Genomic DNA, 21,253 nt, shown 5'->3' on the forward strand with positions numbered 1-21,253 from the left:
TAGATTACTTATATAATAGTTATTATCATAGCACTAGAACACTTCCTCTAGGTACTACTAAATTAATATATTCAAAGTCTGCACTAGTTACACCAATGGGATATCAACATATGGTAATGAAAATGAGTTATTTACGACATTCATGATACTCACCATCGAGTGGTCATACTGCGCCCGGTCCGACAGCATGAGCAGCTGATGCTCGTTGACACGAATTGCTCGCTGCATTTTTGGGCTGAGCATCGATAGATTTAAAAAATACCGACAGCCACACAAGTTGCCTACAGGTATGTTCTATTGGCGCTTGTAGAATTTCAGGAAATAACACTCCTGAAAATCGGGCACTCCAAAGCTTTTTACAGCTTTCACCGCCGGGTAACACTTTTGTACTAATTAATTTTCCAAATTGACGCTCACTACACTTTGGCACGCTTCACCAAGCTAGTCATAATGCTTGGCCGTATAATTAAAAATTGATTTATTTTCTTTCACTTGATTAAAATTACTACAATACACATTTTGTCACCCGTCACAGGGTAAAAAGTCTGTCTCGTTGAGTATATCCATGGCACTCACACCGTATCTGAAAGCTATTTAGTCTCAATACCTTAAACTAGTTGCTATATGTACGGGTATATTTGCACTCATCAAAATACGGTTTCTTCGGTAAGTATGTTTAGCAGCTACCGCCAGTATTCAAACACAGATGTTCCCATGGATACCATAACTACGTTTCCCATCCAGCTTCGTATGTTTATCACTTCTTTACTGGAGATGTGTTCAATGCCATTATTGTGCGATTCTTAGACTCAGTTGCTCATGCAGAGAACAGCTGTAGCGTGACACATGAAGAATGGGAGGAAATACGCCTTCGACATATTTTTTTCCAGCCTCCGATTCCGTGTGTTGAAAACATTTCCACTCGGCGATTGCCGCTGGAAGTCTCTGTTCAGGTGTTTCGTTTTGCTACTGGCATTGTCGTTTGATATTATATCTGTGTTCACTTCGCTACGAGAAAAGCTTGTCTGTTAGTTCGTTACCTCTTGGAGTTGTTTCAGCCCCCTCGATTAATTTATGAGCGGTTAAAGACTAGTAATTGATATGTTCCAGTACGTTAGCAGCTAGTTGATCACCCTAACGAGTGATCATCCCGTCAAGTGGAGCGCAGTTTCCCGTTAATGGTGTGGTTCTGGAAAGAGAATGAAAGATAATTCTAAGATTGGTTCGAACAAAGTATTGCACTGTTCATAGTTTTCATAGTAAAGAATAAGGGACTAGAAGACGCTATAGTTTTTTGTTAGAATCAACTGGAAATCAGTTCATTCTACTGACTATACTGTGGTTAAAACATGCTTTATTATAAAAATTCCTTTGTTCAGTAAAGCTGTTGCACATTTTATAAGAAACTTTGTCAAAAGTACCATACTTCTATCTGTCTTTTTGAATGAACTTTTGTGAAGTTTTCTACAGGTTGTTACTAAAAATCTTTTTTTTTTCATTATAACATTTAGTAGTGATTTTCCACAATTTTTCAATATTCTACATTGTTGTTTGCTATCACAAAACAAATATTTTTTTCTGGGGAAATTTCTTTTTATCTCTCACATTCCATTGGTTATTGACGATTTTTTTTAAATAATGCACAAATTTACTAACAGATATCTTAAAAATCTGAAAATATCTGCAGACTTAACTATTTCTGTATTTAAGTATAAGTTAAACATCATTTAATCCAGATATATGCATTTGTCTCTCGCAGTCTGCTGTGTAGATATTTGTAAATAAATAAGTGCATTATTTTAATAAAAATCTTTAATAACTGAATTAACTTAAGAAATAAAAATAAACTTTCTTCGGCGAACTTGTGTGTTTCAAAATATTTAACAACATTGAAGAACATTGAGAAATTTTAGAAAATCGCTACGAAAAGTTATATTAAAAAAATGATTTGAGGGGCATTCTAGAGAAAACTCCACAATAGTTCATTTAATTTAGCAGATGCAAGTATAGTGTCTACGACAAAGTTGTTTCTTACGAAATGTGCAAAAATGAGAAATTTAAAACTCAATCCTCATTTTTAGGTAGATTAATCACAAAATTCTAACTTCTACAAAATGAAAAATAAATAAAAGAATAACTTAACTGAAGATACCGCGACCCCAAAATCATTATTTTTTGAATTGAGATGTGGATGTTTATGTTCCAAAATAAGAAATGTAAAATTCGTTCCTCACTGTTGAGTGGATAAATCGTGGAATTCCAACTTCTATAACATGGAAAAAAATTAATGGAACAACTTTACTGAAGGCGTTACAGCTCTAAAATCAATTATTTTGTGTTGCCCCGGTGGAAACTATGGTCGTATGCTGAATGAGGAGGGGGTCGTACGCGGCTGTGTCTCCATATTGGGGGCGGCGTACAACAGCGTCTGACCCGGAGCGGGCGGCTGAATTATGGAATGCTGTATCCCGCCAGCTAAACCTAAGATGGCAGCCCCATCAGCAAGATGTAGATATTGTGACCCTGGTAAGGTAGAATACCGAAACCTTTCTTCAACCACGAACAACGAAATTACAAACACGGAACGGATCAATCAGCAAAGGCCTAGGCTACGAGCACGGAAAAAGGTTAAGGTAAACGATTGGAAATTGGGTAATTGAAACGTCCGATCTTTCAATGAACCGGTGTGGGCTGGCTTGCTTGCTCGAGAACTACAGAGGCAGGGAGTCGAAATCGCAGCGATCCGAGGGGTTCGGTGGCCAAATTCCGGAAAAAGGGGATTCCGGCACACACTTCTTTCAAGTATCACATTTACTACAGTGGCGGCAAAGCAGCGGAACGGGGCGTCGGATTTATAGTGCAGGGAAATCAGAAACAAGAGCCATCCGGTGGAGGCCCGTAGATGACCGTATATGCGTGTTGAGGATTCGGGGCAAATTTCTCAACTACAGTTTAATCAATACCTACGCACCAACAAACGACAAATCCGATGAGTCAAAATGAGTTCTACGACAAGCTTGAACGAATCTATGACGAGTGCCCAAAACACGACGTAAAAGTCGTCATCAGAGACGCAAACGCACAGGTTGGGAGAGAAGAATTCTTCCGTCAACCAATGAAAACGGCCCGATGCTGATAAACTTTGCTGCGGCCAGAGGAATGGCCATATGTAGCTCCTATTTTTCACGTTTGAATATTCGGAAACACACCTGGAGGCATCCAAATGGAGAAACCTGCTCCCAGATCGATCACGTAATGATTGACGGTCGGCACTTTTCGGATGTTACTGATGTTAAGCCTTTTCGGGGACCAAACCACGCACGGTTGTCGAACGTGCTGGAATCTCGCATAGAGAGAACGACGCGTTTCATCATTCAGCGGTTGAAAACTGATGGCGTGGTAGCAGAATACGCCAGAGAGCTGGATCAACGGATCACAAAACAGCAGGAGAAAGGAGTGGAAGACATCAATGGGCTGTGGAGCAGTATCCACGGAGCCATCGAAACCACTGCGAGAGAGGTGGTAGGTACGACGCGTGGAAGACAGCTTAACGGCTGGTTCGATGCCGAGGGCTAGAGAGCGACAGATGAGGAGAACCGTGCCATGAGCCGCATGCTCACTGGCAAGAGCTGCTGAGAATAAAACCCACCGAGTACGCGAAAAAGCGCGAGTACGAGGTACTCGCCAGCGCAGAGGACAGCTATGCTTAAAACGACGTGCGAAGCTTTTATAGAACTTTCAACAGAGTCAGAAGCAGGAGGTTCCCTGTGCCGGTCATGTGTAATGACAAGGACGGCAACCTGCTTACTGATAAACCGACGGTCATGGATGGTTGAAATCGTATCAGAGAATTATCACGAGAGAATCCTATTGGATTCTGATCACGCATAATACGCGATGTTTTGTATCGTCTCTCGAGAAGAGAACTTGTGTGACGAATAAATTGCCGAAAGAATACTCCGTGAACTTTATAGCCTGTTAACTGTATGCTATTTAATCGTCGCTTGTTCATACGCTTTCTCGATTCTCTCATCGGTTTCGATCGGTAATTCATTATCGTCTCCCGATCCGATCGAGCCGTTGGTTTGAATCACCTTGTGAGTGAGAGTGTCCCGATAATCGTAAAATTGTATCGCAAACCAAAAACTCAGAGAGGGAAAAATCTGCAAGCGTTAGACCAACTAAAAGGCAGCACAAAACAGGGATACCAGATTTACAGAATTGACTGTGAAATGCAGATTTCCAGAGTCCGTGGCCGATTTTGTTTGGCAAATATTTGTTGTTACTTTTTGCATAGCTTGCAAAGCTTTTTTAGAATCTATTTATATTTGCGGATTTTTTTTTCAAAATGTGTGCAGGTTTTTGCTTGTTTAAAACCTGAATTAATCCACCTAGCGGTCAGACCCAGCCTTTCTCATTCAAACTTTTGTTTGAAAAAAAATATTTACATTAACGCTTCAATCCAATAAATGTATATTCACTCTTTAGGTTCTAAAATATTGATGTTGTAACCTATACATATGAAAAAGCAAGCCGGTCTGCCTGTCTGTGTGATCCATATAGGCTCGAAAACTACCGAACCGATCGACGTGAAAATTTGCATGTAGGGGTTTTTGGTGCCGATAAAGGTTCCTATGATAGTTTGAGACCCCTCCCTCTTCTGGAAGGAAGGGGTCCCATACAAATGAAACATAAATTTGTGCATAACTTAAGAATGTTTTTAGAAGAAACAAATATTTCCATAATGGTTTGACACCCGTCCTGTTCTGTTCTGGAAGGGAGGGGTTCCATACAAATGATACACAAATTCCTGCACATCTCGAGAGCTAACCAACTAAATGGAACCATATTTGGCAGGTGAGTGTTTTTAGTGGTAACAAATTTGTTCCATAATCGACCTCAGGCAACATTTTGGATTGTAAGATGGCAACTTCCGGTTTCTGGAAAACAGCCAAAACGGCCGATTTCCACCCAATATAATAATATCCGGATCTAGAATGATACACAGGAGCTAAAATCGATCGAAATTGTCTTCAAATGCCATGATGAAATCCAAAATGGCGACTTTCTGTTTCGGAAAAACAGCGACAAACGACCAAATACCACCCAATATGGGTATTTCCGGAACCGTAATGATGCACTGGAGCCACTAATCGACTTCAGACAACATTTTGAATTGTAAGATGGGAACTTCCGGTTTCTGGAAAACAGCCTGAAATGGACGATTCCCTTTAAATATGAGTATCTCCGGAAACAAGAAAGATGGACAGAAGCTTGAATTTTAAGATGGTTACTTCCGGTGTCTGGCAAACAGCCGGAAATGACCAAATACCATTCAATATGAATGTTGCCGGAACCAGGATTACGCTCAGATGACAGAAATTGATTTTACAGGCAATTTTAAAGTCCAAAATGACGACTTTCGGTTTCTGAAAAACAGCCCAAAGTGACCAAATACCACCCAATATGAGTATCTCTGGAGCCAGAATGTTGCAAGAAGCTAAAAATTTACCTCAGACACCATTATGAATTGTAGGATGGCAACTTCTGGTTTCTGGAAAACAGCCAAAAATGATCGAATGACACCCAATATTGTTGTTTCTTCAACCAGAATGACGCATAGAGGCCAGATTATCTTATATACCATTTTGAAATCCAAAATGGCGACTACCGGTTTATGAAAAACAGCCTAAAATAAACAAATGCTATCCAATATGAGTATCTCTGGAACCATAATGATGCAAGGAGCTAACAATTGACCTCAGGCACCATTTTGAAATGCTAAATGGCAACTTCTAGGAAACAGTCTAAAATGACCGAATAATACTTAATATGGATATTTCCGTAATCGAGATGATGCATGGAAACCAAACATTGACCCTGGACACCCTTTTGAATTTAAAGTCAACAACTTTTAGTTTCTGGAAAACAATCAAACTAACTAAATTTCTCCCAATATGGGTATTTCCGGTATTTGATTGATGCCAGAAAATCTGCTGAAAATGAACTAATACCACCCAATATGAATATATTCAGAATCAAGGGGATGTACAGAAGCCAAAAGTCGGTGATGTTGTCATTTCGATAAAACCAATCATTTTAAACGATTTGTTGTGCATTCGTTGTGCATTTGCAAATTTTAAACACATCGCAAGGAATCAATGAATTTGGAACGTTCAAATAGTACGATACCACATTTAAATTATGTTGAGGCCACATATATCGATCAAAGCAGGTATAGCTTTCAATAGTCTTTGAATTTCTTCTCTTTCCATAGCTTTTGAGCCACATATCAAATTGTTATGAAGTTTTTTTATTTGTAAGTTTGAAAGATGACTCGTTCGTATGGCACTAGTTATGTTCAAATAAGTCATGTATTCTTCGAGATAATAGACTTTCGTTGTTTTATAAATTTAATACATAACGGTTGCTTGAGTTCGATTATAATCAAATGAAATGGGAACGTATAGGGCAGCCAAAATTTGAAACCACGTGTTCAATCATAATTCATCAGTTAACCCTTAACTAGCCCGCTCATCTGATAATAATACTAATCAAATCGGTTGCGTATTTTCTGAGATAATGAAGTTTCGTGATTTTCATATTTCAGTACATTACAGACGAAGTTACAGTCCGATTACAGTAATATTCAATAGGGTGTTATGAGGCAGCTAGTCTTTTAATTTTACACTAATTTTGTGGAAACCGGGTCAGCCATCTTTGAGAAAAGTGTGTGAGTTTAAGTAGCCTTGTGAATATTTTACTTTTCATAGCTGGATTTCACATTTTTAAACATCTTATGGGTCTTATGGGGCAACTAGACCTTCCATTTGACACTAATTTTATGAGAATCGGTCCAGCCATCTCTGAGAAACATGAGTGAGATTAAACAGTCTTCAAAACACGTTTCTTTTCATAACTTTTGAACCACAAGTTCAATCTTCATAAAATTCAAAAGCTAAGGGTTTTTTAGGTAGCCTGTTCAATTGAAACCGATTTTGTTCAAATCGGTAGTGTAGTTTTTGAGATAATCATGTTTCATGATTTTTATATTTTGATACATAACCTCTAAACTAAAAATCCGATCACAATGAAATTTAATAGGGTCTTATGGGGCAACTAGACCTTTCATTTGCAATCAATTTCATGAAACTCGGTCCAGCCATCTCTGAGAAAAGTGAGTGAGAATAAAAATCTGCACATACACACACATACACACACACATATACACACACACATACATACAGAAAATGCTCAGCTCGTCGAACTGAGTCGAGTGATATATGCCATTCGGCCCTTCGAAGCACTTTTATACTTTCGGTTTTGCAAGTGATTGCTATAACTTTCTAGGAGAAAGGCAAAAAAACTTCGATATCGGCCAACATACATCAGCGAACAAACCTTCGATGCAAATAAAACCGACGAACAAAGGAACATTGAGTTGACAATGACAACAGCAAGCAACATTTTGTTAAACGATGAAAAACCTATTTTACTGTCAACACTTGCGACTCAGAAAGAAAGGGGGATAATTGTTCAAACGATCGCAATCGCTTCTCTGCTCCGATAGTTATCGTCTCGCGATTTTTCTCTTTTGTTTTGACACTTGGATTCTATCAGCGAAGAGTGAATCATCGGTGTAGAGCTATTGGAAGTTCCATCTCTGAGAGAGAATGAATTATCTCAGCGAATCTCCGAATTGGTTCACTCGGACTGGCATATCGTACGATAAATGTTAAAACCGACTGAGAGACGAAGTTAACTCACACGCTGAAAATAATCGAATGTTTATCATCGATTTTATCGCCGATCACCATCATCAGGGTCGGCGACGGTTGCAGCCAGGTGGAAGGAGCATTTTCAGGCGCTATTGAACGGTGAGGCGCCGGATGAGCAGAGCAGGAACAGGATTACGATTATGAGTGACGTACAAGCTGTGGAGCCACCAACACAGGAGGAGATGAAAAAGATGATTAGCGAGCTGAAAAACGGCAAGGCCACTGGGAAGGACGGTATCTTGGCCGAACCTGTAAAAATGGGAAGCGAGCGGCTGTACTATGCGATCCACCAGGATCTTGCTGGATGAGCAAATTCCGAACGACTGCAGTCGACTGGTTGGAAGGCCTCATATGCCCGATCTATAAGCAGGGTCATCAATTAGATCGTTGCAACCAGAGCCTGACAAAGTCATTTTCAATTGACAATTACCAGGTTATAGTGACGCTTTGACCCGTCGCTTTTAATTAAAAAGCTTTTGTATAATTTTCGAGCACTTCGTGAGTCACATGACACACAGACGAAAGCTCTTGCTGTGATTCTGACAACTGAAGGGCCTTCAATTGATACAAATGCTTCTCAATTGAAAGCGGAGATTATCACTATCACTCTCACAGATTATCACTATCACTCTCACAGATTATCACTATCACTCTGGGCTTCTAAGAGATTCGCTAGAGTTGTTGCGCTCACCATCTCCGTCGGTAAATCCGCTAGAAGTGTACCAAGTGTTTGATTCGGATGAGGAGGATGATGGTGTTAACATTACCATCAGAGCGCTGATGCCGCCCGCAGTGGTAGTGAAAGAAGAAAAACTAGATCCAATTCAAAATAAGAGTGAAATACCAGTCGAAGCTATGGATGTTGACTTAGCTAAGCCGGTTCGTCACGGGCTGTGCGGTTCGGCGCGCAGACGGCTAAGAAAGCTAATGGATGGCGGAATGGACTACGCTGCGGCCCGGGAGCGGGCTAAACTTCCTTAAGCCAGTACCCCAAAGAGGCAGAGGAATGCTGATCACGACCGTTCCAACAACAGCGAAGAAAAGCCGGTCTCAAAAAAGATGTGTGATTACCCACATCGACAGGTAAATTTGAATGTTGTAAACAACGCGATAGCAACAAATATTCGAAGTGTTGAGCAAACCGCTGGTGTATCTCACAACACGGGGCGCCCTCACCGTTCGAATGTGGCTCAGGGACTAAAACGTGAAGCTTTTCCAGCACCCACGTATAGTGATATTGCCAATTGAGTAAGGGTAGGTATTTTGCCCAAAAATTACCCTGCAATTGAAATGTCGACTAATCAACTTGAAGTGGTACAAAAAGCCCTCTTGTTGAAAGTTGTCCAACAAAGACGGGAAGTATTCAAGCCCAAATTTATCTGTTGTCGGTTTAAGCCAGGGTATTTAGTGCTCACGTGCCAAGACAAAAAAACAGCAATCTGGGTTAAGGAAAAGCTAACAACTTTAACACTCTGGGAAGGAGCTGATTTAGTAGTAGTGGACGAGGACAAAATCCCACGTGCTGACGTGCTGATCGCCTTTCTTCCTTGGAGTGCCAAATATGGCAATCAGATGATTATGTCTCTAATCGAGAGTCAGAACGAAAATCTCTCGACTGATGCGTGGAGAATTTTAAACCGTCATGTGAAGGGCGATCACGTCGGACTTGTCCTTACCGCTGATGATTCTTCTGAATTACAGATATGGGCAGATTCAAATGAAAAAGAAACGCCCCGTTCAATCAAATTCTTCAGCTCAAGACAATCAAAGAAACGTGTTCGAAGATGCAGCAATGGATTCCAATGAAGTCCATCTACAACTACCCGGAACTAGTGGCCTTGGAAACCAAGGTAATAACAGGCCAGAGAAGTCGAACCAGATGCCCTATTGTGAAAAGGGTAGTGTCGCGGGGAGTAACGGTTCAAAACGCCGAGGACAACCCGCTGCTCATGGTGATAGAGGACCACAAACCAAAAAACCCAGTGTAAACTACCAAAAGCGGTCTATTCAAGACCGCCTTCAGCAGAATGAACATGCTTCATCATGAAGGGGAGTTTAAACTATATATATATTTATAATAAAAGAAAATAATAATAATAATAAAAAAAAAACAATGAATGTTGTTAAATTTATTCAGATAAATCTTCACCATGCGAAGGGTGCTTCAGCGGTGTTCAGCAGAAGATTTTCCAAAGAAAATCTTGATGTGGGTTTAATTCAGGAGCCCTGGGTTAATAATGGGAGAGTACTGGGTTGCTCTCTGCCTAACTGCAATCTTCTGTACGATAGCAACGAGTCTAGACCTTAAACAGCAACTCTAGTAAACAAAAAGACTAAGTTTGTCCCAATTACCGAGTTCATAAGTAAAGACATAGTTGCGATCAAGGTGGAGGTGCCAACGACCCGAGGAAAAACAGAAGTATGCATTGCTTCAGCTTATTTTCCTGGAGACACTGATGACATTCCTCCTCCACTGATTGAAAAATTTATAAACTACTGTAAAAAAATAAACGCCCAATTTATAATAGGGTGTGATGCAAATGCCCATCACACACTGTGGGGTAGCTCAGAAATCAATAAAAGAGGCGAAAATCTGCTGAACTACATTTCGTCCAACAATATTGACATATGTAAAAGAGGAAATTCGCCCACATTTATAAATTCTAAGCGGAAAGAGGTTCTTGATCTCTCGATCTGCAGTGACCTTTTATCAAGAAAGATTGTGAACTGGCACGTTTCTGATGAAGAATCACTGTCGGACCACAAACATATCAGGTTTAATAATAAAACCGAACCATTAACTACTGAAAACTACAGAAACTTAATAAAAACAAACTGGGATCTGTACCGATTCAATTTAAAGAACCACAATACAATTGAAGATACCCCAATAAAAACTTGTTCACAACTAGATAATGCCTCTGATGAATTCATTGATAAAATGACTTCATCATATCAAGCTAGTTGTCCTGTTCAACATAGATCATCAAGCAGAGATGTTCCTTGGTGGAATGAGAAACTAGCAGAATTGAGGAAAAAATCTAGACAATTGTTCAATCGAGCAAAAGTCACTTTAGACTGGGATCACTACAAAAAAGCCCTGACTGCATACAACAGAGAATTGAGGCGTGCCAAAAGACAGGACTGGAGACGGGTCTGCGAAGAGATCAATGACGCTCCAACAGCTGCGAGGCTGCACAAAATTCTTTCAAAAGATCATTCAAATGGTCTTGGCAATCTAAGAAAAGAGGACGGCAGCTTTACAGTTGATTCCGCTGAAACTCTGGAAGTAATGATGAGAACTCATTTTCCAGGGTCAACACCCATATCGGTGAAGAACAGGACTTAGAAGAGGCAGGACTTTTATGGTCAACTGAAGTCTATCTTAAAGCCTGTGAAATCTTCACGCCTGGTAGGGTATGGGCATTGAGTTCTTTTCAACCTTACAAATCTGCTGGAAAAGATGAAATCTTCCCAGCACTACTCCAACAGGGAAAAGAAGCTCTTATTCCCCAGTTAACTGAACTCTTAAGAGCCAGTGTTACCATGAGTTACATACCAAAAGCCTGGAGAAAGGTTCGAGTTGTCTTTATTCCTAAAGTGGGGAAAAGAGACAAAACGGCTCCCAAAGCCTTTAGGCCCAGCAGTCTCTCCTCTGTTCTATTAAAGACAATGGAAAAAATTTTGGACGACTTTATCAAGTCAACAGTCTTGGTGAAGTTTCCATTGAGCGAAAACCAATTTGCTTACCAATCAGGTAAATCTACAATAACAGCGCTACAAGCGTTAGTTAACAAAATTGAGAAGTCCTTTCAAGCCAAAGAAATAGCTCTGGTTGCTTTTCTCGATATAGAGGGGGCATTCGATAATGCATCCTATAGCTCAAGGTGGTCCGCAATGGAAGCAAGGGGCCTGGATAACTGTATTATTGAATGGACAATGGCGATGCTAAAAGATCGAGAAATTTCTGCTGATCTTGGAGGTGCGCAGCTAAATATCAGATCTAATAAGGGATGTCCCCAGGGAGGAGTACTTTCACCCTTATTGTGGTCCTTAGTTGTAGACGAACTCCTTAAAAGGCTAACAGAACTAGGATATGAAGTAATTGGATACGCAGACGATGTAGCCATAATAGTTCGTGGGAGGTTCGATGACACGATCTCTAATCGGCTACAAACTGCGCTCAAATCTACTTTAAAATGGTGTAGAGAAGAGGGTTTGAATGTAAATCCCTCCAAAACTGTTATAGTACCTTTTACCAAAAGAAAAAAGCTAAATTTAAAACAGCCTATTCTAGATGGTGTTCAAATTCAGCTTGCAGAAGAAGTTAAATACCTCGGTGTAACTTTAGACAAAAAACTGAATTGGAATTCTCATCTAGACAAGACTATCTCTAAGGGTACAAATGCCCTTTGGGTTTGTAGCAGAGCCGTGGGAAAAACATGGGGACTACGACCAAAAACAGTCCATTGGATTTATTTGGCAATTGTTCGTCCGAAGGTTACATACGCTTCACTTATATGGTGGCCTAAAATTAATGAGGTAACCGCTCAAGCGAAGCTTGGTAAACTGCAGAGGCTTGCCTGTATATCAATAACTGGGGCAATGAAAAGCACACCATCAGTTGCTTTGGAAGCCCTCCTTTGTATGCTACCTTTGCACAAATATGTAAAGCAGCAGGCTGCAAAAACTGCTCTGACATTTAAACGTTATAATGAGATCTCAGATGGTGACCTTGTGGGACACTTACGAATCCTTAAGGAATTCAGACTGAATTCTGATGTTAAAACAATAGAAGATTGGATGACAACGAAGACAAACTATGACATCCCCTTCAAAGTAGTTAAATCAAGCCGCTATGAATGGGAGTCAGGAGGGCCGAGTCTGCGTCCAGGTTCTGTTGTGTTTTACACCGATGGATCAAAAATGGGTGAAAATACTGGAGCCGGGGTGTTTGGCCCTGGAATCAGTAGAGCTATACCAATGGGCCACAGTCCAACGGTATTTCAAGCAGAAATTCATGCTATTATTGAATGTGTGGATATCTGTTTAAAACGAAATTACAGATTTGCGAAAATCTGCATATTTTCTGACAGCCAAGCAGCTTTAAATGCACTTAAAGCTTTCACATGTAAATCGAGGCTAGTGTGGGAATGCCTTCTTTCTTCAAGACAATTGGCCAGTAGGAACGAAGTTACTCTTTACTGGGTGCCTGGCCATTGCGGCATTGAAGGAAATGAAAAAGCCGACAGCGTAGCAAGAGAAGGCTCAGCATCAAATTTTATTGGTCCGGAACCATTCTGCGGAGTCCCAGAATGCGCTCTGAAGACTGAATTTAGAACTTGGGAAATGTCCACGGTAGAATCAAGCTGGAACGCCACGGATACATCCAGACAAGCTAGAAGATTTATCACACCGAGTGCTGTGAAAGCTCGGATCTTACTAAATCTGAATAAAAAAGATCTTCGGGTACTAACGGGTCTGTTGACCGGTCACTGCCCGAGTAGGTATCACCTAAACAAAATTGGAAGAACTCGATCTACAGAATGTCGTTTTTGCCAATTTGAAACCGAAACTGCTGAACATATACTCTGCATCTGTGGAGCCTTGTTCAATCAAAGGATGTCAATATTTGGAAAAGGGCTACTAGAGCCCCATGAAATTTGGTATTGTGATCCTGGTAAGGTATTAGACTTCATAAAACGAGTCGACCCTAACTGGGATCGGGTATTATGTCAACCAGTGTCCATCACACCTTAGTTGTGAAAGGATAATCGACTAATACCAAATCAAACATGGGTCATACAACAATAGTCCTTACTAATGGACGCAGTTGTGTTTCGGCCCTACAGAGGAAAAAAAATCACTCTCACATGACGAATCTCAATTGAAAATGGCAATGTGCGCTGACGGAGACAGAAGGCTTCCATACAGTATATATATAGGAAAAAGGGAGGATTGATCGGAACTTGCGTAACGTATTTATTGGATGCCATTGCCGTTCTAACTACGGCCTGCGGTATTAGAAAACTACCATCAAACGACGCGATGTGGTGCTAATTTCAATTGAGACGCTGAAGGAAAGGAAAGAGTCTCTTCCTTCGTCACTCTCTCCATCGATTGAAATAGTAATTAGTTTCATTTGAAATGATCCGCAAGAAGAAAGAGGGAAAGAGAGAAAGAAGTGATTCGTTGATAGTAGCCGAAAGGAATCGAGGGAAAATGAAACTGTTCGAATCCAAATGACAGCTCGAGTATATCAGTTTCATTGTTTTGTTTCGAAAATGTAGAGCCCTGGTTGCAACTATCGAGGCATTACGTTGCTCAACTCCACATATAAAGTGCTTTCGCGTATAATGTTATTCAGATTGAGACCGTTAATGGAATCCTTTGTTGGTGAATACCAGGCTGGTTTTCGACAGGGGCGTTCCTCGACGGATCAAATCTTTACCCTGCGACAGATCCTCGATAAGTTCCGAAAACATAATCTGCAGACGCACCATCTGTTTGTGGATTTCAAGGCGCCATACGACTCAGTAAAAATAAACGAGCTGTGGTAGATTATGCTGGAGCACGGTTTCCCGACGGAATTAATTAAGCTGAGTCGTATGACGCTGGAGGGATCGAAGCCGTGTTCGTAACTTTGGATGGTTTGAAGCAGAGGGATGCGCTCTCTACCTTACTATTCAACATCTTCCTTGAAGGTGCAGTACGAAGAGCAAACGTGGAAAGAAACGGTACGATCATCACGAAATCTCACATGCTTCTTGGTTTTGCGGACGACATCGATATCATCGGTATCAACCGTAGGGCCGTGGAGGAGACCTTCGTACCTTTTAAGAGAGAAGCAGCGAGATTGGGGCTTGTCATTAACTCTGCCAAAACGAAGAACATGGTAGCTGGCAGAGAGCGTCTGAGTTCCCGTGGTGTTGGTGATGAGGTGGTGATAGATGGAGAACGATTTGAAGTGGTTGACGAGTTTCCTTCGTTTATCTTGGTACGCTTGTGACATGTGTGATCCCAAATTCTTTTGGAAATACGTCAAAGAGCAGAGAAATGAAACAAGGTTATCTTCGACGATACGGGATGGAGAAAATACGGCATCATGCACGGAAGAAATAAGTGGCCTCTTCACCAAGAAATTCAGCAGAGTTTTTTTTTAACGTAACCTTGATTTTTTTACATATATCGCTTGCGGCGAATAATGTTCCCCTATTGAGCCAACTCTTGAATTCTCTTAATGTGGACGAGGATACAATAATATCGTCCATCAACAAGATGAAATCATCAACCTCACCAGGACCAGATGGAATTCCGACAACATTCCTGAAAAAATGCTGCAATGCCATTGTTACACCGCTCTGTCTGTTATTTCGCCTGTCACTCGCAACCAGTGTATTTTTTTCACTCTGGAAGACCTCATACATGTTCCCGGTATACAAAAAAGGAGACAAAACACAAGTCGATAACTATCGTGGTATTATGGCTTTATGTGGCCAAACTATTTTAACTGATCGTATTGGAACCAATTTTCGCCCACAGCAAGTTGTACATTGATCAGACCCAACATGGATTCATGCCAAAACGCAGTACTACTACAATCTTCTGTCCTTCACAACTTATGTAACTGACACCATGTCCATGGGACATCAGACCGATGCTATATATACGGATCTCTCTACCGCATTCGATAAAATCAATCATGTCATCGTTATAGCTAAGTTAGATAGACTGGGACTGGAGTTAAGGTTCTCACCTGGTTTCAATCATACCTTAGCAATTCGCCGGTTAGCAGTCAATATATCTGGTTTTATTTCGAAGGAGTTCTCTGCAACTTCCGGAGTACCCCAAGGAAGCCATCTTGGACCTTTGATTTTCTTACTGTACTTCAACGACGTAAACTTTTCCCTTAAAGGCCCACGGTTGTCTTGAAATCCAGACTATTGAGGATGCTATTTCCTCGAAAGACAATTAGTAACTTTTTCCAAGTGGTGCGAGAACAACCGAATGACACTGAACCTTGATAAATGTTCGATTATTGCGTTTACGCGAAAAAAGAACCCGCTACGTTTCAACTACCATCTCGCAGGAAGCACCATCAATAGAGTTACATGTATAAAATATCTGGGTGTACAGTGTACACCTCGACAATCAATTGACGTTCAAACAGCACATAACGTACATCGTTGCCAAAGGTTCTCGCTGTTTGAGATTCATGATGAGAATCGCCAAAACGTTTAGTGACATATACTACCTGAAATCTCTCTACTGCTCACTTGTTCGCTCAATTCTTGAATACTGCTCGGAAGTATGGAACCCTCATTATCTCAACGGTGGAATTGAGGCAGTTCAAAAAAGATTTATTCGATTCGCACTTCGACAATTGCCATGGAACAACCCACAACGAACGCAACGAATCTTTAACAGGCTATCTTCGGTGTTCGATTTTAACCTTTCACGTGGCTTCATTGAAATTAATTTTTTAAGATTACTTAGAATTCATCAGTAGGATCATATTGTGTCTGTTGATGTGTTACGAACAAATAAAATAAATGTGACAACGATATGAGCCGTGAAGAGAAACGACGAGTTGCAGCAGCGAACAGGGCCTTCTACGGACTACGTAACCAGCTAAGGTCCCGTAGTTTGCAAACTCGCACAAAACTAGCTTTGTATATGACGCTGATGAGCAAGATCGCGCCAAATGACCTATGGTCGAATATCGACCATTTTTGATTTGAATGAAACTTTGCACACGTATTTGGCTTAGCAAACTGAGCATTTTTCACAGATGGAGAGATTTTTTACACCCATGAGTTACATTCTAAAAGGGCGTATGCCTTTTGGCATAGGTTTTATTCGAAGCATTGTAGCCCAGAAACCGTTGGTTGAATAGAAAAACTGTCTGAAAATGAGTTGTAGGGAATTAAAAATGCACCATATAAAAATATACACTGCACAAAAAAAAATTTTTTGACCAAAAAAAAATTAAAATAAACATTAAATTTCAATTTAAAAATAAAAGAGTTGAATTTTTTATTATTTTTGCCTTTCTCCTAGAAAGGTATAGCAATCACTGGAAAAACCGAAGGAATAAAAGTGGTCCCAATGGCCGAATGTCATATACCACTCGACCCCTTTCGACGAACTGAGCATTTTCTGTATGTATGTGTGTATGTGTGTATGTGTGTGTGTGTGTGTATGTGCAACTTTTTTTTCTCACTCACTTTTCTCAAAGATGGCTGGACCGATTTTCTTAAAATTAATTGCAAATAAAAGGTCTAGTTGCGCCATAGGTTGCTATTGAAATTCATTGTAATCGGATTTTTAGTTTAGAGGTTGTGTATCAAAATTCGAAAATCGCGAAACATCAATATATCAGAAACCACACAACCGATTTCAATAAAACTAGTTTCAAATGATTGGGCTGTCTTCAAAACCCTTAACTTTTAAATTTCGTTATGATTGAACTTATGGTTCAAAAGTTATGTAAAGAAAAGTTATCCTGAGGTTGTTTAAACTCACTCATTTTTCTCAGAGATGGCTGAACCGATTTTCACAAAATTAGTGTCAAATGAAAGGTCTAGTTGCCCCATAGGTTGCTATTGAATTTCATTGCAATCGGATTGTAACTTTGTCCGTTGTTCATAAAAATGTGAAATCATTTAATGAAAGTAAACATATTGACTTTCTCCTAACGATCACTGTTTACTTAAAAGGTAGAAAAGTGATCCAAATGACCGAATGTCATATACTACTTGACTCAGTTCGACGAATCGAGCATTTTCTGCATATATGCATGTATAGGTGTATATGTTTGTGTGTGAGTGTGTACGTGTGTATGTGCACCTTTTTTTCGCACTCACTTTTCTCAGAGATGGTCTGACCGATTCTTTCTATCTTGGTGTCAAATGAAGGGTCTATTTGCCGCTAAGGTTGCTATTGAATTTCATTGTAATCAAACTTTTGGTTTTGGCGCTGTGTCAGAATGTGAAAAACGCTCTTATATCTCAGAAGCTATGAACATAGTTGTATTCAAATTACTGGGTTTTAAAACCCCTAAACAATGAATTTCATAAAGTTTAAACATGTGGTCTGAAAGTTATAAATATAAAGAAACGTAACCCGCAGACTGTTCAAAACTATAGCTACGATCAAAATATGTGGCCTCAACATCATTTAAATTCGATATTGTACAATTTCAATGTTTGCGGCCTTGCTCGGGATTGAAATTGAAATTAAAAGTCATTTCTATCATTTCACTTTTTGCCTTTCTTCTAGAAAGGTATAGCAATCACTGCAAAAACTAAAGGTATAAAAGTGCTCAAAAGGACCGAATGTCGTTAATCACTCGACTCAGTTCGACGAACTGAGCATTTTCTGCAAGTGTGTGTGTGTAACGCTCTCCCAATCTCACTCGATTTTCTCAGAGATGGCTGAACCGATTTCAATGAAATTAATTGCAAATGAAAGGTCTAGTTGCCCTATAAGACCCTATTGAATTTTATTGTAATCTTATTTCTAGTTTAGAGGTTATGTATCAATATGTAAAAATCACGAAACATCAATATCTCTGAAACTATACAACCGATTTGTACAAAACTAGTTTCAAATGAACGGGCTACCTGAACAACCCTTAACTTTTGCATTTTATGGAGATTGAACATGTGGTTCAGAAGTTATGGAAAGAAACGTGTTCTGGAGACTATTTAATCTCACTCCTGTGGCTGGCTGGACCGATTTTCATAAAATCAATGGTAAAATGGAAGGTCTTGTTGCCCCATAAAACCCTATTGATTTATTTTGCAATCGGATTATTACTTTGCCTGTAATGTTTAAAAATGTGAAATCCAGCTATGAAAAGAAACATATTTCGAAGACTACTTGGACTCACTCACTTTCCTCAGAGATGGCTGACCCGATTTCCACAGAATTAGTATCAAATGAAAGGTCTAGCTGCCTCATCACACCCTATTGAATTTTGCTGTGATCGGACTTCGTCTGTAATGTATCGAAATGTGAAAATCACGAAACTTCGTTATCTTAGAAACTACACAACCGATTTGAACAATATTGATATCAGATGAACGGGTTAACTGATGAATTATGATTGAACACGTGGTTTCAAAGTTTGGCTGCCCTATACGTTACCTTCTCATTTGATTGTAATCAAACTCAAGCAACCGTTATGTTCTAATTTGTAGAAAAACGAAAGTCTATTATCTCAAGTATTGCACGACTTATTTGAACATAACTAGTGTCATACAAACGAGTCATTTCTCCAACTTACAAATAACAACTTCATAACAATTTGATATGCTGTTCAAAAGTTTTGGAAAGAAAAGAAATTCAAATACTATTCAAAACTATACCTGCTTCGATCGATATATGTGGCTTCAACATAATTTAAATGTGGTATCGTACTATCTGAACGTTCCAGGTATCGCTCGTGATTAAATTGTTCGAAATTGAGAGTCATTTCTTCAATTTCGCTATTTCTTAAGCACTAACATTACGTCAAATTTCATATTTTATACTTCAATTAAAACATCAATATTTTAGAACCCAAAGAGTGAATATACCTTTATTGGAATTAAGCATTCATGTTAATCTATTTTTATAAATAATAAGTTTGAATGAGAAAGGCAGAGTCTGACCGCTAGGTGGATTAATTTAGGTTTTTTTTTAAAGAAACTTGACGTTAATACGCAACTTTTAAAGAAGTAAAGGATGGAGAAATGAAAAATATTTTTTTTATGTTAGATTAATTTTTTTATGAAAATTCTAATTCAAACATTTTTCAAAATATTTGTATTCTGATGATTTTAAAAGATGTAGAGAGTCATTTTGAATCAAAAAGCTCTTGGTAGTAAACATTCTAAAGGCATCGGTTTTCGAGTTATTTCTAATTTAAGCTCGAAAAATTATTAATATTTCGGAAAATACACGTTTTTCTTAATTTGTCCATGGTTCTCCAGCAAAAATCATACGTTCATTGGAATGCTTGATCAAAAATATACAATTCATTCTTTGACAACAAAACGATTGGATAAATAACTCAAGCGCTAAACCTTAGCCTACCTACACGTTCCCCCTTGCCAAATGTTTTATGAAAAAATATGTTTGTCGTGCAACACTACCTACTTGTTTACTAATAATAACTGTTTGTAAAAAACGCAACCAATAACTACTGGGTTACCTATATTATCTGTTTTCGTATATAAATACGATTGCACTACTCCAGATGTGTTAGTAACAGTTTGCATTTTGTGAAACGAAAACGTTATTGCAAAATTAAAAATATTGAACAGTCAAGCTCATTTTAATACGCCTTTATCAATTTGTGATTCGTGTAGTTATTGGAATGATAGTCAAGCCACCATTCATCCCTTCGTTGTTTACTATTCAGAATCTGGAACACTTAAGAATATCAGCTTCATTGCTTAAGAATATAAGTTCATTGCCAAATTAATGAGTTTTTTGAAAACAACAATAGAGTTGAAAAAAAGCGATATTAATGTCTGATGGAGCTGCCTCACAATATAAAAATAGAAAAAACTTTGCAAGTTCAAAACAAAATATAACGTCGATGCAGAGTGGCATTTTTTTGCGACTTCTTATGTTAAAGGCCCATGCGATGCAATTGGTGGCATATTAAAACGAATGGCAGGAAATGCAAGTTTAGCTAAAGAACATGAACATCCCATTACAAGCGCAAATAAATAGTATGATTGGTCTAATCAGAAAAGTAATAAAAAATCATCAAAAATGTCATTTAGTTGGGTATCATATGAAGAACATGAACAAGAAGTAACAGAATCGAGCAATATTTTCAAAAAATCTATAATAAAAGCTGCCACACAAAAATATTACTCTTTTGTTCCGATTTCAGAAAATAAGATACAAACAAAGCTGTTTTCAAAAGATGACGAATCATTTACTTATGATTTATATAAAATATAAGGTGAAACTAGTTCTGTACAGTATCTATGTCATAAAAAATATGTTCATAAGATAATAAAACTCGATAATAAATATTTGATTCTTATATATATTTATATCACTTAGAACATTTAACTCTTTTCTTGAGAACCGTTCGCCCAATCGTTTTGTTGTCAAAGAATAAATTGTATATTTTTGATCAAGCATTCCAATGAACGTATGGTTTTCGCTGGAGAACCATGGACAAATTAAGAAAAACGTGTATTTTCCTAAAAAATTATAATTTTTCGAGCTTAAATTAGAAATAACTCGAAAACCAATGCCTTTAGAATGTTTACTTCCAAAAGCTTTTTGTTTCAAAATGGCTCTTTGCATTATCAGAATACAAATATTTTGAAAAATGTACCATAAAAAAATCTACCATAAAAAAAACATTTTCCATTTCTCCATCCTGGACTGTTTTTTAGAAGTTGCGTATTAACGTCAAGTTTCTTAAAAAAAAAATAAAAGAAATTCAACTCCTTTTTTTTAAT

General features: G+C 38.8%; 1 protein-coding gene across 8 annotated transcripts in view; it reads right to left on the minus strand.

Moving 5' to 3' along the window:
- LOC129733224 (ras-specific guanine nucleotide-releasing factor 2-like) overlaps positions 1–21,253 on the minus strand; it is a 502,518-nt gene that overhangs the window by 394,768 nt on the left and 86,497 nt on the right. For all 8 annotated transcript variants that reach the window (XM_055694893.1, XM_055694895.1, XM_055694896.1 and 5 more), the window contains exon 2: positions 154–1,189. In XM_055694893.1, coding sequence (XP_055550868.1) covers positions 154–243 — 90 coding nt within the window. In that variant the 5' untranslated portion in view covers positions 244–1,189. The remainder of the gene's footprint in view (positions 1–153; positions 1,190–21,253) is intronic.

This window comes from Wyeomyia smithii, chromosome 3, assembly GCF_029784165.1.
Source record: "Wyeomyia smithii strain HCP4-BCI-WySm-NY-G18 chromosome 3, ASM2978416v1, whole genome shotgun sequence".
Taxonomy (NCBI): Eukaryota; Metazoa; Arthropoda; class Insecta; order Diptera; family Culicidae; genus Wyeomyia; species Wyeomyia smithii.